Below are 17,702 nucleotides of genomic sequence, written 5' to 3' on the forward strand. Positions count from 1 at the left end.
GCAATTTTCAGGAAAGGTCCTGGCACACCCATAGCCATGCTCCCTTTTGAGTTATACCCTAGTAGAGTTAAGTGCCATGCCTTATAGAATTGTGTACAGTCAGATGTGTGCACATATGTAATGAGTGCCAATTGCCATTAATCATTTTAGCAGTCAATTATCGATAGTTAAGGGCTTGTTGCTCAATTAGAAACACAGAAACCTAGAAACATGAAACCAGATAAAAGCCAAATGGCCCATCCGGTCTGCCCATACAAAGCATCCACTATTTCCTCCTCTCCCTAAGAGATCCCATGTGCCTGTCCCACTCTTTCTTGAATTCAGACACAGTCCTTGACTCCACCACCTCTACCGGGAGACTATACCATGCATCTACCACTTTTTCTGTAAAAAAAAAAAAATTTCCTTAGATTACTCCTGAGCCTATCACTTCTAACAGCAGGAGCCAGATATGCTTGCTTTTCATCTTACCCTTATCCCCTTAAACCTCCCTTCCCCACCCAAACCTGCCCCAACATCATCACACAAATACTTATTGGTGGAAACATAGCCGTAGCCCTGTTTATTGGAAATTAACATTTTAACAGAACCAACATAAAATGTCCCGAGCTACAACAATATAAAGCCATGTCAGCAAGGATTTGAGGGGTGGCATGTACCCCACATGCCCTATTCTCCAGGGTTACCCAGTCCCTGGGCACAGCTCCCCCTGCCATCCCACAGCTCATCCCTCCGATGAGCCCAGCAGCCAGTAGCTCGGGATACCACTCCAAATCCCTACCCGTACTCGATCCTAAAGTCACCTAAAGGGAGGGTGGGTAGGAAAGCTGCCTTGGAGCACCAGGAATGCCACGAGTCCTCCGAGGTCACAACTTAAAAACTTCCCTCCTGACTTCCCCTGTGGCTGCGGCCCACCAATTACAGTCCAGCCCTTTGGTGGGAAAGCCCCGCTGGCCAATCCCCTGCTGCTTCCCTTCCAACGCTTGCCGGCGAACAGGTGTGCTCATCCTCCCAGCCCCTCGTTAGTCTTGTCCCACGAGACAAGCTCTCGGACTCCCGTTTAACTTCATTCTTTGCCTTCTCATTCAAGAGCTTCCTTTCAAATGAGACTTGCCTCATGCACATTTATGTCACAAAGGTATTTAAATGTTTTTATCATATCTCCCCTCTCTTGCCTTTTCTCCAAAGTACACATATTGAGATCTTTGTCTGTCCCCATACATCTTTTGATGAAGACCACCAACCATTTTAGTCCTCTGGACTGACTCCATCCTCTTTATATCATTTTGAAGGTGCGGTCTCCAGAACTGTACACATTCTAAATGAGGTCTCACCAGAGTCTTATACAGTGCCATCAATGCTTCCTTTTTTCTACTGGCAATACCTCTCCCTATGTACCCTAGCATCCTTCTAGCTTTCTCCGTCACCTTTTCAGCCTATATGGCCACCTTTAGATTATTACATACTATCACATCCACAAAAGTTCTTCATCCCCTAAATTGTACCATTTTCTCAGGGTTTTGCAGCCCAAATGCATGACCTTGCATTTCTTAGCATTAAATCTTAGCTGCCAAATTTCAGACCATTCTTCAAGCTTCACTAGGTTCTTCCTCATGTTATCCACACCATTAGGGGTGTCTACTCTATTGCAGATTTTAGTATCATCCACAAAGAGGTAAATCTTACCTGACATGCCTTCAGCAATATCGCTTACAAAGATGTTAAAAAGAACAGGCCCAAGAACCGAAACTTGAGGCGCAACACTGGTAACATCCCTTTCCTCAGAGCGATCTCCACTGACCATTACCCTCTGTCGCCTTCCACTCAACCAGTTCCTGACCCAGTCCATCACATTGGGGCCTATCCCGAGGGCACTCAGTATTAGGCCCCTTTTTATCAAGCTCCGATAGAGCATTTTTACCACAAGTCGGCAAGGTACAAGTAAATACTCCGACACTCATACCTATGTCCACCTACAAAATAGCCATTTACTAAAAATAGGAAAATCAGACATTATATCCCTGCGACAAAAATGGACTTAGAGCATGGGATTGACCTGAGTCAGGGTTTGTTAAGGCCACTTTTTACCACTGTTTGATACCTGAAGCAAGTTTTAGACCCTCTTTTACTAGGTTCGCTAACCGATTAGTGCAAACTAAACGCTAGCGTGTGCATGTTAGTCTATGGACACATTAGCGTTTAGCGTGTGCTAATTTGATTAGTGCGCACTAATCGGTTAATGTACCTTAGTAAAAGAGGGGGTTACTGTTGAGCGAGATGCCATCTAAAATATGTGAGTTCAGGTGAATCCCCCGATGCAGGTCTACTGACCGAAACATTTCTAGAGGGTCAGTAGTACATCAGTTGTACCCGAAGTGAATAATTTGACCAGCTCTGAAGTCCTAGGGGACAATTAAGCTAAGTCTTACACGTTGCTCATTGTGATTTAAAAATTTATTAAAGTGAAAGTTGATATTATATTTATTCAAGTTGTGTAAAGAAAAGATAGGTTGGAAGGGGGAGAAGCAAATGATTCGACAAATTTGAGACCGGTGAAGTGGATACTGATCCAATTTAAGTTCTGATGCTTCTCTCCTTCATCTTTATTTCATCTCCTTTGTATTTAAACATATTAATGTTTGGATTTTTTGAAGTCTGGGATGTTTTGTCAGAAAACATATATTGAAAAGGTATCATAAAAGAAGATTAAAGACTTTTCATGATCTAGAACCAGGGAGGTCCTAGCACCATAAGAACGTAAGAACATAAGAACTGCCATCTCCGTATCAGACCTTAGGTCCATTGAGTATGATGATCCGCTCATGCGGAGGCCCATCCAGGTGTAACCTGGAGAAAACTTAGTCACCCGTATTCTTCTATGCATCTTTTGAGGAGATGTGCATCTAACTTGCCCTTAAATCCTAGAACCCATTTTTTAAAGAAAATATATAACAATCATGGTTACCTCATTGTCTGATGATGAGATCCTGGGATCAGTAGCATGGAATGTTGTTACTATTTGGGATTCTGTCAGGTACTTGTGACCTGGATTGGCCACTGTGGAAACAGGATACTGTGCTAGATGGACCATTGGCCTGACCCAGTATGGCTATTTTTATGTTCTTAAAGTTAGCACATACAGAACAGTACAACTTGCCACCTAAATTTATGAAGTATAGACAGAAAGGGATAAAGACCATTCTCTTCACAGACTTCTTTAACTAACAATGCAACATAGAGGAGAAAGTGGGCTAGTCCCCACTAGGAACACGATAGGGTGAACGCAGTAGAGATACCCAGAATTGCTGAGGATATGATAAACAAAGTACAGACAAGAATTATCTGGATGTATGTAAATCTAAGATGAGACAGAACATGATACAGGTATTATGTGTGCAAATAAGTAGGATTTAGTATGAACACAGTAAACGATACTAGTATTGCATGTGTATATACATAGGATGATTGATTATGGTATACATGTGTCTGTATTGAAAACCATCTCAGAAAACACTCACCTCTATTGTAACACCCTTACAAAAGTTCTGTACTTAGCATGCATTCCGTTTTGCAACTAGAAGGTGGCAATTTCATATTTTTACTATACTTTAAGAGTAAAAGAGCTCCTACATTTTCTAAGAAGTGCTAATAAACTAAGGGCCCCTTTTACTAAGCCGTGATAGCGCTTCCAGGCAGCAAATGTGACAATGCCAATAGAAATGTCACAGATGAAAAATGACAGATTTGCGAACTTTTTTTTTTTAATTTAATGGCAATGCACTAATGTTGCTGCTAATATGTTAGTAGAGAAAGAGAGATTGTTCACACTCTCCAAAGTGAAGAGAACGAGAGGGCACTTGCTAAAGTTGGAAGGAAAAAGATTCCGTACAAACGTAAGGAAGTTCTTCTTCACCCAGAGAAGGGTAGAAATCTGGAACACACTTCCGGAGGCTATTATAGGGGAAAGCACCCTTCAGGGATTCAAGAAAAGGTTGGATAAGTTCCTACTGGAACAGAACATACACAAGTAAGGCTAAAATCAAATAGGGCACTGGTCTTTGACCTAAGGGCCGCCACATGAGCGGGCTGCTAGGCACGATGAACCACTGGTCTGACCAAGCAGCGGCAAATCTTATGTTCTTATGTCATTAAAAAGGGTTACAGTGTGAGCCTTTACCAACATCTGTTTTTTAGGTAGTAAGAACTCACTAGCAATCCTGCCCTAACCAGTTAGAACACACCTTACTCTCTGCCCCCAGGCATGCCCCCTCCAATAAAAATTACAAATATATTTTAGCATTCAACAATTTGGAACATAGCACAGGGTGTTCTCTCAGGGTTTCCGCAGCGAGACCCAGAAACCCGCAGCAAGCATAGCATAGGATGCTTGAGCGTGTCCTGCCTTAAGCCATCGTCATGTCTGTCTGTCCACGTCAGATTGTAAGCTCTTCTGAGCAGGGACCGTCTATAAATGTCACAATGTACAGCGCTGCATATGCCTTTCAGCGCTATATAAGTGATAAGAAGAAGTGCACGCCAGTGCTTACTGCAGCTTAATAAAAGACCCTCTAAAAGCGTGCTTACTCATACATATTCCTAAGGTTTAGAAAACTGTTTTAATGTATTCAAATTGACATATAGACCCCCTTTTACTAAGCCACAGTACAAGTTTCTACTGCAGCCCGGAGCACTAAAAAATGCTCCGACGCTCATAGAATTCCTATGAGCACCAAAGCATTTAGCGCCCCAGGCCATGATAAAAACCTCTACCACGGCTTAGTTAAAGGTGGGTGGGGGGATAATTTTTTAAAATTTTTTTATCTTTTTTGCTCATCAAATCCTGCATTCATGAAATGCGCTAGATTGCTATTGGTCCAGAAATATAATGCTCTCCAGTTTAAAGTCAATGAAGTCAATGCTACATTTTACAAGAATCTTAATGGAAATTTTACTTTTCTACATTTTGAGACTATTTAAATATTAAATCAGACAATGTCTTATTTTTATTTGATCAATATTATCCCGCTCCCTCCCCCCCCCCCTTTTATCAAGGAATGCTAGAGGTTTTTAGCGAGGGCCGGCAAGGCAAGTGCTCCGAAGCTCATAGGAAGTCTGGGAGCATTGGAGTATTTGCCTCGCCAGCTCGCAGTACAAACCTCTACTGCAGCTTTATAAAAGGGAGGGGGTTATATGTTATGGCGAGTCAAATACTGGAACAAAATACAATGGGAATTTCATAAGCCTGGATTTAAGTTCTCTCTATGTCCATGCATGCAAATACATGTCAAAATGCAAGTAAGTGGAATGTGTTTGGTTGGTACAATAGACTCTACTGTTCCATTTTTGGAGAGAAATATCGGTTTGTATAAAGGAATCAAAATGATGCCAATTATTGAAAAAAAAGAAAAAAAAAGTCTCTACTAATTTCTTTATATCCTTCTTTGTACAAGAAAAGTGAAGATGTGCCCAGGAAATATTTAACAAAAGAGCAATTGAAAATACAGTAATCTATATTTAAGTACTCTGCCTTGCTGCTGCTTCTGGTGGAAATGTTTACATTATGCCAATAGAAACATGACAACTCTGTTAGAGTTAGTCCTGCAGCATACTTAGAAGACAGGGGGGGGGGGGGGGGAGAGATTTCCATGGGATGCCTCTGAAATGCCACTTCCAGACCTGTTCAGGTCCAGATGTCATGTTACTAGATTCATAACAAACCCACTAGTGTTTGCACTCAGCTAATGAAATAAATTATTATTATTTTTTTTAATCCACTTCCAAATTCACTCCTGGAATTCTCTTTTACTCTAGAGGGGACCTCCCCTCCTCCTTCCTTCATCAACCTGAAACAAGACGTTCTATAATGAAGACTAACCATTCAATATTATAGATTTAAAGCTTCACAGTAAATCTGCCAGTTTATCATGCAAGAAACATCCTTAAATATTAGAACAAGCTAATACGATTTTTTTTTCAAGTTTGACTTCTAATCTTTTTTTAAAAAAAGGTTCTAGTTCAATTGGCAGGTCTTAAAATGTCATTTGGATAATATTAGACGTTATCACGCATTTTGTCCGGTGAGGATGGTGAGGTTGCTTTTTCTTGGCAGTGAGGCAGCATCTTAAGGGCTAAGAGAAAGAGTAATGCAGAAATTTTGAATTTGCTATAATGATTCCCAGTAAGGAGAGAATATCTTTCAATGATTTTTTACAGAAGCTACAAGAATTTTACATCAAAAAGTCCGGTTTCTTTACCCGTGAAACTATTCCATCACTTAGGGCTCCTTTCACTAAGGTGCGCTAGCGGTTTTAGTGCACGCTACAATACCGCACGTTCTAAATGCTAGCGCCTCCATAGAGCTTGTGTTAGTATTCTTCGTTTAGCGCGTGGTTAGCGTGCGCTAAAAACGCTAGCGTACCTTAGTAAAAGGAGCCCTTAGTTTCCTTCAGATGGGTTTTGCTCTCATCTTATCCTAAAGATTTTTAAAGTATGAGTTAAGAGAAAAGCCATAGAGTTCTTAGAAACCTTGCCCATGCCATTTAAATTCTAGTGAGGAGTGAAGAAGATTGGCTTTGATTCAAAACATCTATTGCATACTTAAAGCAGTAATTTACCTGGTAGCTTTCGACAGCCTGGTTCTTATTGCCAGTTTCCTGAACTAGTAGGTCTGGACTAGCACTGACAGGGTAGCCCGTGCCCTGTTGCACTCCTCCTGCTGCAGGTAGGTTTTTGATGGCATTCGAGTTAGACATCACCGAGGCAGATGCACTATTCCGGGAGCAGCACAGAGCAACCGCTGCTAGGATTACGTGGGCTACTTCCAGATACATCTCAGGCGCACGCAAGATGCCAGATCTCGAGAGGAGAGCTGTACTCAGAGCACCTCCCAAAGCAAAGCTGTTTTCTTCTGGAGGGATCAAGTAGTCCTGATTGAACAGTGCAGGCTAAACGCTGGCTGTAACTGATTTGCTGATCTCTGAGACTCTCTCTGTGTTAGAGTTGCATTTATACATCTAGGGTTGTTTGTATTCCCGCCCCTAGGAGAGACTACAACAAAGACAGAGATGGGATTTCAAAGACTTGGACATTCTGACACTCCCACCCGTCTAAATTGTTGGACATACTCCCAGGCAGAGGGTTTTGCAATAATTGTTGCAATTATCAATGAATTTTTAACAGATTATATAAATCTCTTTCTTGGTATAGTTTCAAGTGATATGAATAGAAAGTCTTTCATGTGCTTCATTTGATGGTGAATGCTCCTATTCATCATTTGACAAATATTTGTCCATGGTATTGGTTGCTCAAAAAAAAAATTCTTTAGGAACTCAAACTATGCAAAAATGATCAATTGTTTAAATTAAAGATTTTGGACTAAACACTTTGATAAAGGAAGGAGGCTTTTTTAACATTTATTTAGCATGTTTCTTATGGTATGAAAAAATTACTAGCTCTTTGGGTTTTAGGAGATGTTTGTTATGCATCTTTGCTTTGTTAATGTGTTTCCTTAAAGACACATAAAAAGACAACTCACTTTTCACATCAAAAGATTAGTAAGAATAGAGTTAAACCTCTCTAATTGCTTGTTGATGAGATATTCAGAGGTGAGACAATCTGTGGTGATTCAGAGGTGAGACAGGGATTTGTAAATTGCAAACTAGACCAAGTCAAAAAATGACTTGGGGCTAGATTCACTAAGGGCTAGATTCACAAGGCAAACCGATCGTGTACCGATCGGTTTGCAACCCCTTAGCGACCCCGGCCCGATTCATTTACCTCTCTGCCGACCATCCTCTGATCTACGCATGTAAATGAGGGCAACGGCATGCAAAATAGGCAGGGACCTGATTCACAAACCAAAACCCTGCAACGCCGACTGGGCTGGCCGATCGCTCCCAAGCGACTGCTGAGGACCAGTCGCTCAAGCCCTTTCCAGCTGCCCTGCCTTCTGCCGCACTGCTCTCTGCCCTAACAGCCCCGATCTCCTGCTGCCCCGAATGCTTTCCTGCCCCGAACCTGCCTGCCCCGACTCTCCCACCCTTCCCCATAGTGTAAGCCCATGCTTTTAACCCGTGGGCTTAAGCTGATTAAAACCATGGGGTCCAAAAGTTAAAAAGGGGGGGGGGGAACCCTGCAGGGTCCGGAGGTCCAGCGCATGCGCTGTGATCGCTATAGAGCATTCTGGGCAGACAGATGGGGGATTCCTCCAATCGCCCCCAAATGCATATTGAAGTTTTCTGAATTCATTGGACCTGCCTGGATCGGGCCCAGATTGGGCCCGATCGGGCAGGTTCATGAATCTAGCCCTAAGCCCACCGATCATGTCCCAACCATTTTGCAACCCCGATCTGATTCACTAACCTTCCTCCCGCACCTGATCAAATCCATGAATAGAAATGAGGGGAAACGGCATGCAAAGTAGGAAGGGCCTCGATTCACTAAACTTGTTCAGGAACACCGACTGGGCTGGCCGATCAAAAAAGAAGCGACTGCTGGGGACCAGTCGCTCACATCCTTTCCTGCTCTCTGCCACCCTGAAATCCCAGACCTGCAGCCCTGAAAATACCTTGCTTTCTGATTCTCCTGCTCTGCCACCCCGACTTCTTCTGCTCTGCCGCCCTTCCTCTCAGTATGAGCCCGTGGTTTTAACCCATGAGTTTAAAGTGGGGCTGCACTATGACGTGTTCTGTTCTGTTCCAAAACATGCCGCAGTGCAGCCCCGCTTTAAACCCGCGGGTTAAAACCATGAGCTCACGAGTAAAAACGTCAAAAAATAAAAAAGCAAAGTTTTGTTGACGGACAGCAAGCACATGCGCAGACCATCTACAGACTCTGATGCAATCTGTGGAGTCACTGTGGGGCGGGCCTCTGATTGCAGACATTTGCATGAGGAGGCTTGGTGGATCAGTTGCCCAGGAAAGACTCGGACACGGAATGGACAGATAAGGGGGCTTTAGGGAATCTAGCTCTTGGTATAAGCAACTTTAGCAAAGAAGAATTAAACATTTTTCTTGACATTTTTCACAGGCATAATAAAGGGGGCAGGGGATGTGGACTGCAGTGGGCACTGCCTTCACGGCACTGGCACTGGCATCTCTCCTCTATACCCCCAGCGTACCTGTTGAAATGTTCACCAGTGCAAGCATTTTTCACCTACTGCTCACACTGGCCTCGGCTCCCTTCTGGCATCACTTCCCAGTTGCGGGACCAGGATGTGACATCAGAAGGGAGTCGAGGCCGGTGCAAGAAGGAGCTGGAAGATACTGCTCATGCTGGTGAACATTTCAAGAACCATGGCAATCAAACAGGTGAGAAAGAGCAGGGGGCACACTGCGTGGTGGTTCTGGGGGGCACCGCCCCTAGCATCAACCTCCCCAGCTATGCCACTGATTTTTTGCTTCATTTCACAACATTGAAATAAAAATTGTCAAGAAAAGTATGGAATAACTTGTAAGTTTCATGGCTCCACATCATTCTCTTTTTGGACGGGCTGAGAACTTTTCAGCAGTACCTTGTATTGTGATGTCATAATGCCTCATTCCACCAGTGCCTAAGAGCCAACCTTATTGGTGATGTCATAGTGGCTTGGTTTCCCTATACTTGTGCCCATTTACAAGATGCATTTGTCTCGTTGAAAAAAAAGTGTCAAGAAAAGTGTGGAATAGCTTGTAAGTTTCATGGCTCCACATAATTCTCTTCTTGGTTTTGTTGAGAACTTTTCAGCAGCCCCTCATATATTTTGTCTATCTAGTTACAATAACTAGGACACAATTTCTCATGGAGGATTCAACTTCCCTTCCTCCGGAAATAATTTTACATTTAAGACATAACTTGGGTGGAGTCTGGAGAGCATGCACAACAATCTCATTGTGATATAAACTGAAAGAGGTTAGAATCCTATGTAAAGTTCCTTTTAAGGAAAATGACTTCATCATAGCAGAATGTAGAATCTTAGATGAAAGGCAGTCCCTTGTGCATTTTTTTTCTAAATATCATGCATACTTAAAGGTGTAAAATATTTGATCAGATCCTTTTTGATTCCTCACTACTAAAATGGCATTCAAGCTGTGAGCCTGCTGCTGCAATGGCAGGCAAGGGTAAGAGCTTCAAAGCAACCTGTGAATTACAATTTCTATATTTGTTAAGGCACATTATACAGAGGTCAATGAGAGGTGAATTGAGAATGACACTGGCAAATACATAGGTATTTGCCAGCATGTCCACTGGGAGCAGCAATTTTAAAAGAGACAGAGATAGAGGAAGAGAGGAGTATTTGGAGCTTTTTTTTATTTGTGGGGCTGCAGCTAGGAATATTTCTGAAGGGGCAGTGTGTGTGTATGTATGTATATATATATATACTAGCTGATGCCCCGACGTTGCACGGGTATTTAATTATAGCAATAACACTGTAAATGGATTCAAATAAAGATACTTTATAGTGGTGAATGAAATTATTTTTTTACAGCTTAATAAAAAGTACAATATTCAAATTATAATGTGAAATATTTGACAAAATGAATACAATACAACTAACGCAAAACGTGATTATAAACAACAATTTTAGTTTCACCTCCTGGAGCAAGAACATATAAATTCTTGGGTGAACCCACCCTTGAGCAAGCAACATAGAGTTGTGGGCCGCGAGACCCCCAGAACATATCACCCCAGGTAGTGAGGGATCTGCATACCAAGTTTCGTTCAAATCGGTCAAGCCGTTTTTGAATTACTGTGAGAATTGCAGCTTTTTACATATTTTCCAGTGACATGAATGGGTGAAATCTGATTTTCTGTTTGTAGCTCCGCCCACGTGTGCAGGTGGGCCGCGAGACCCCCAGAACATATCACCCCAGGTAGTGAGGGATCTGCATACCAAGTTTCGTTCAAATCGGTCAAGCCGTTTTTGCGTGATCGCGGCACATACACACATACATACACACATACATACCTCCGATTTTATTTATATATATATATATATATATATATATATATATATATATATATATATACTGTATATGCATATACCCTGAACCTGATGGCGTTTCCCATCCCATCACTGACCCCTGATACCACTGTTCCCTCTAAGTTGTTTGGGAGTCCTCCAACTGCATTGCTGCCAGTGGGGGGTGGTGCTTCAATATTGTGTTCCCAATCGATAGGGAAAGGCAGATTCCCTATAGTGCTGCAGAGCTTGCCTGCCTCTGACTACTGAAAATGTGATAGTGATACAGCACCCCCTACTGGCAGGACTGTAGATGGAGAACTTCTACTCAGCATAGAGGGAACAGTGCTGACACTTCCCATCTCTATACTGACCCCTCCCAAACCTCTCCCAAACCAAGCCATAACCCCATTAACCCAGACCCCCCCCCCCTAAGAAAACCAAGCCTCTCCTACTCCCTGGACCCTTGGCTCTTATCTGGTGCTCTCATTCATAACTGGTGGGACAAAAGTGATCCCCAATCAGTCCTTCCCTGCTGGTTCCCTGGAATCAAAATGATGTATTTTGTCCCCTAGTGGTATTCTTGTTATATTACAGCTAGAGGTCAAGCTGAAATTACAATAAAAAGGCAAGTCTGTAACTGCACACCTGTAGTTATGCATGCCTTTTGTGTGTTAATGCAGTGAAAAGTGTCACTTGTGTAAAAGGATCCTAAGTGTTATTCTATAAAAGTGCACATACTGGCATAGGGGTCCTTTTACTTAACTATCTTGCTTGCTTAATGTGGAGAAAAAAGGTTTGTGCAAAATTCATTAAACCATTTATACAATAACATAGTAGATGATAGTAGAGAAAGGCCTGATGATCCATCCGGTCTGTCCATCAAGATGCATTTCTACCATAGAATAACGAATGCCTTCTTGATCCTGAGTGGTCCTTGCCATTTTCAGGCCACAGAATGTAAAAGTCTGCCTGGCATTGGCTTAATTTTCAACTACTGAGTTTGCTGCTAAAGCCTATTCCAGTCCAAACATTTCTAGCCATGACTGTAGAAATCTGTCCGGAACTAGCCTTACTAGTGGATTTGCCACTTAAGCATGGCTTAAGTTATTTTGATTCTATTATCTTTCCATATAGGAATCATTTGTGTTTTTTTTTACTCCGTCAAAAATTACAAAGACTAGGAGAGACTTGAAGTTACAGGGATATAATTTTAAAACCAATAGGAGGAAATATTTTTCACTGAGAGAATAGTTAAGCTCTGGATCTGGAACACATTGCCAGCGGTTGTGGTAAGAGTGGTTAACAAAGCTGGTTTTAAGAAAGGTTTGGACAATTTCTTGGAGGAAAAGTCCATAGTCTGTTATTGAGACAGACATGGGGGAAGCCGCTTCTTGCCCTGGATCGGTAGCATGGAATGCTGCTATTGTATGGGGTTTTTTTGCTAGGTACTAGTGACCTGGATAGGCCACCATGAGGACAGGCTACTGGGATATAATGTTGCTACTTTTGGGAGTTTTGCCAGGTAATAACGACCTGGATTGGCCAGAGGATGGTACTGGGCTTGATAGACCATGCGTTCATGAATTATGTTACCCTTTTTGTCTCTAAGACAACAAAAAAAAAGGCAAGGGGGATGTCTTAACAACCAAAACAAGTCTTTATTAGAAACAGTAGTTCCCAACAAGGATCACCTTCTTCAGGCCCTCTCTGTTTGGTTTGTGTTTGATTTGAATTTAAAACTGTGTTTTCTTGCCCAGAGAAATAAAGACGGAGCAGAAGGAAGAATGGTTAAACCAGCTGCTCCTCCTGCAGCAGCTACAGCGCCGAGTCCAGTTTTCGCATCCATAACTGACCACTGAGAAAATTAGTGCATGGACAAGTCTGATCTTCATTTTGAGTGTTACCTCCTTGCCTTTGAATACTCAACAGTTTTATTGAGAACCTGCATTGTTTTATCAAAGTGTCCCCTACTGAAGTCTACAAAATCCTGAGTGGAGTAGAACGGGTACAAGTGGATCGTTTTTTTCATTCTGTCAAAAAATGACAAAGACTAAGGGACACTCGAAGTTATAGGGAAATTCTTTTAAAACCAATAGGAGGAATTTTTTTATTTTTTTCACTCAGAGAATAGTTAAGCCCTGGAACGCATTGCCAGAGAATGTGGTAAGAGCGGATAGCGTAGCTTATTTTAAGAAAGTTTTGGACAAGTTCCTGGAGGAAAAGTCCAAAGTGTGTTATTGAGAAAGACAAGGGGGAAGCCACTGCTTGCCCTGGATCGGTAGCATGGAATATTGCTACTCCTTGGGTTTTGGACAGGTACTAGTGACCTGGATAGGCCACCGTGAGAACGGGCTACTGGGCTTGATGGACCATTGGTCTGACCCAGTAAGGCTATTACATTTTTATGTTCTGAAAGTACTTTTAAACGCTGAAGCTGAGATCCTTGCTGAGACCTACTGTTTCTAATAAAGACTTATTTTGGTTGTTAAGACATTCCCCTTGCCTTTACCATATCATATGGATTTACCATATCATATTGAGGGATACGGTAAATCCGGGTCTCCATAAAGGAGTACCTAAATGGGCTGCCGCGTGTGCGGATCGCCGGACTAGATGGACCTCGGTCTGATCCGGTGAAGGCGTTTCTTATGTTCTTATGTCTTTGCTTGTATCCCAAGGCGAGGAACTCTTCTGTCTGCCTGTTTACCCTTTTTGTCTCCACCACCTTCTACTGGGGGAGGGGGAGGGATTCCAGGCAATCACCATAGAGAATGACACGAGGGAAAAAATTTGTCCATGTCTCTGTCCCGTCCCCACGAGCTTGGCTCGTCCCCGTCCCATCCCCGTGAGCTTGGTCCCTGTTCCCGCAAACCATCTGATCCCATCTGCACAAGCCCCAAATGGTTTTATACTGAACTTATTTTATTAAAGTATAAAAAGAAACAATATTATGCTTATGTTTTATTAAGACTTGTTATACCACTCTAGCATATCACAGACCTAAGCAGTTTACAATGCAAATAATTTATGAAAGGAACTCCATTGATGATAGGAAATACAGAGATAGAGATAAGATGCGTATATCATAATAAGTATTCAGTGAGGATGAAAATAAAGATTACATTAAAAAAAATAGAAATAAAAATAAAGTAGTAGGTAACAAAAAGAATACATATAATTACAATTGAGCTAAAATAGAAAAAAATGAACATGAGATTAAAAAAAAAAAATCTGAAAACAGTCCCGAAGAAAATTAAGCTGGTCTCTGAAGTAGCCTGATAGTAGACCAATCTGAAACCTCCTGAAGAAAAAGGAGTTGGTGGCTGTGACTTGAGGCGGCTCAAAGCAGAACCCACCCCAATGGGCCAGAGCAGGAGAAAGCAGACCAGCCAAGTGGACAATGAGGCAAGCAGGCCCCGGAAGAAGAGGAAGGCCAGGAAAGCCTCTGGACACCAGCACCACTTGATCGCCCAACACCCAGGCAAGTTCCAACAAATAAACCACGCCGTTGGTGAACTGGAGGAGGTGACGAAGAACACATCCAGACAACAGCACTACAAGTTCCACCTACAGGGGAGCGATACAGCATCCACCGGGTGACAAGACCAGGCTCCAGAGGGAGGGAAGAAGCCAGCAGCATGGTCATTGTACACAATGCAGTCCCCTTGCGCGGTCCAGCAGGCCCTTCCCTATTGCCGTGGTCCGGTCATCTCCCTCCCTTCCCCTTACATTCGCTGGTGATTCTCCGAGCTGCCCGAGCCTTTCATCAAGTCGCATACGGCTATCCGGAGCTTCTCCTCTGATGCAACTTCCTGTTTCCGGTTGCAACAGAGGAGAAGTTTTAAGCAGCCGCCGTGCAACTTGTTTAAAGGCTCAATTGTGCTGCTCGGAGAATCACCAGCGGAGGTGAGAGGAAGAGAGGTAGGGAGGGAGATGCCCGGAAGGCAGTGATCGGGAAGAAGGAGGGAGGAAGCTGCTGGACAGCGCGGTCACTCTCATTGAGAGAGTGGTGAATTAGAGAATGACACAGTGGCTGTTACCTGCGGCTAGCCACAGGTAACTGCGGGTAACCCACCGAAACAGAGAGAGAGAGACAAAATGGTTGCCACGGGTACAGGGACAAGGTCATTCACCACCCCGTGGAGTAATGAATGGCCTTGTCTCCACAGTTAAGTGAGGGAACGTGCACCTACCTTCAACATAGAATCATTCCTATCAGCGCTGCTTTTAGAATCCAGGCCCTAACCCTCCATTGCCCCAGATACAAAATAAGTACCTGAATATAATATGTAAACTGCTTTGATTGTAAGCACAGAAAGGCAGAATATCAAATCCCTTTCCCTTGTCATGGGGACCTTTTGAAAAAGTAGGAAATTAAAGCTCAGGGAAGCATTAGAGAACTATGAACAGTGTTTAAAGCTGTGCTTCCTTAATTTTCAGAAATCTACAGTTTTGTCATCTTCAGATATGTTAAAGAAAAACATGATGGGGTATTGCAGATCCCTAAGGAATCTTTACCACCTATTGTAAGAACATGCTACTGTATGTGAATTAACAACGGTTGAAACAATAGGAACCAGCAAAAGGATTATTCTGCAGACAATTTTGGCTGTTTTGGTTCCCTAGAACAGTGTTTGAGTACCCCCTTGCCAGTCAGGTTTTCAGGATATCCACAATGAATATACATGAAATAAATTTAAATATAATGAATGCAGTGTATACAAATCAAGGTCTTGCAACATCTAAGATCACCTTGATTGCTTCCTTTGCATTATAATAACATATTTTCTTGGTCAAAAGGTTTTAATATTTCCTGACCTCTGCAGGGCTACTTGGCTTAGAAGAAAGGCTTTTTTTGGCTTATAAGTCTCAGCTTTTACCCATGGGCGACTCATTTTTCCTATAAATGAAGCCGAAGCCTCAGTTCTCCCTCTGACATCACTTCCTGGTCTGCAACCATGAAGTGACATCAGATGGAGAAATGAGGCTGGTGCGAGCAGAAGATAGGAGATGTTGCCCACTGCTGGAGAAGATTTGAAGAGGTGGATGGGTGGAGAGGAAGAGAGATGCTGAAATCCCTGTCAAGATGGCGCCCATAGAGGTCTGCCCCCTCCATATGCCATTGCCAGCAGTTGAGACCTATCTCGCTTCCCCTTCCCCAACCATCCAAAACTGTCTGCAGTTAATTTTTTCTTTTTTTTTGGGGGGGGGAGGGAGCAGAAATTCCCTTCCACATCAGCAGTGGCTCTTTCAGAAACTGATATATTAAGGATCTTTTCTATTCTGTCTGTAGGCAAAGAAACTTCAGTAAATCAGTCCCAGAAGCTAAAGTTCCTTCACGAAGTATGCTTTCAGTTGTGTGACAGGACCAACTTGACAGATGAAGCGCTAAGAACATAAGAATTGCCGCTGCTGGGTCAGACCAGTGGTCCATCATGCCCAGCAGTCCGCTCACGTGGCGGTCCTTAGGTCAAAAACCAGTGCCCTGAGACTAGCTTTACCTGAACAGTGCAAAATATAGACAGCAGATGTAAATTTTCAAAACTGACACATTTCAGTCACTAAATTTAAATAAAATAATTTTTCCTACCTAAATAGGAAATAAAATTATTGATCTACCTTTGTTGTCTCATCATTTGATTTTTTTTTTTTTATCGGTCCAATCTCTGTTTTCTATTTTCCTCTGTCTTGCAGGGTCTTCTATCCGTATTACATTTCTTCTTTCTCCATATACATTATCCATCTTCTCTACTTGTCCCTGTCCCTTAGCATCTCCATTCTTTATCCATACCCTCTCTTGTTCTGCATTGCCTCTCTGTGTCCCTATCTCCCATATCCAACATCACACCTTTCTAACCCTATGCTCCCTCTTCTGTGTCCCTAACCCCTTCCCAAAAATTCAGCTTTGGTCCTTTGTATCCCTACTCTTTCTCTTTCCAGTACTAACCCTCTATATTTATTTATTTATTTATTTATTTATTTTTAGTATTTATATACCACTTATAGTCTAAGTGGTTTACATTCAGGTATTCAAGCATTTTTCCCTATCTGTCCCAATGGGCTCAAACTCTATCTAATTTTCCTGGGATAATGTAGGATTAAGTGATTTCTCCAAGGTCACTATGCTACCCCATGCTCAATATGTCCCTTCTCAGTCCCAATCTCTCTCCATGTCCAGCTTCTTTCTCTCTACCCTTCCTGCCCAACATAATCCAGCATCTTTCTTAGTCTTTCCACATAATATCCTCTCCATCATCTTTATTATCTCACTTTTAAACATTGCAGCCAAAAGTTCTATGAAAAGCAATACAAATCATGCACTACAGTACGTTAAATCAAAGAATAAATGGCTTTATTTTCTCTCTCTGAACTTCAACCCCGCCCTAAAAAAATATGATTGTTAAACTTCTAAATTATTCAATAATACAGTTCACACTCTCATTTTTAATGATTCTGAAAAGGGGATTCACACTTTCAAAATCCATTTTATAGATGCTGGTCCCACCGTTTCACTAGATATCTTTTCCATGCCTAAGTCTGTGCATTTGATTTTGCCATAATGTCAATGTCAGGGGATACTCAGCAATCCACTGCAGCATAATGAATCATTTGGCTATTAAAAAATCTTTATGCAGGAACTTGTACACTTTCAATCCATTGGATCCATTCTGTCAAGCAGGCTCATTTGTGGTTTCATAGTAATCTATACCCCCAACATTGTATTTACATGCCTCAACACAACTGCCCAAATCCTCAGGGA

General features: G+C 42.4%; 1 protein-coding gene across 2 annotated transcripts in view; it reads right to left on the reverse strand.

The window, feature by feature from the left end:
• The window catches only part of DKK1 (dickkopf WNT signaling pathway inhibitor 1), a 61,606-nt gene that overhangs the window by 12,725 nt on the left and 31,179 nt on the right, over positions 1–17,702 (reverse strand). The window contains exon 1 of one of the 2 annotated variants that reach the window (XM_033942459.1): positions 6,615–6,964. The exons of the other annotated variant lie outside the window; for it this stretch is intronic. Within the exon in view, the coding sequence (XP_033798350.1) occupies positions 6,615–6,830 (216 nt within the window). The 5' untranslated portion in view covers positions 6,831–6,964. Of the gene's footprint in view, positions 1–6,614; positions 6,965–17,702 lie in introns of those variants that run through there. 2 annotated transcript variants of the gene reach the window in all.

The sequence above is a fragment of the Geotrypetes seraphini genome, chromosome 4, assembly GCF_902459505.1.
Source record: "Geotrypetes seraphini chromosome 4, aGeoSer1.1, whole genome shotgun sequence".
Classification (NCBI taxonomy): Eukaryota; Metazoa; Chordata; class Amphibia; order Gymnophiona; family Dermophiidae; genus Geotrypetes; species Geotrypetes seraphini.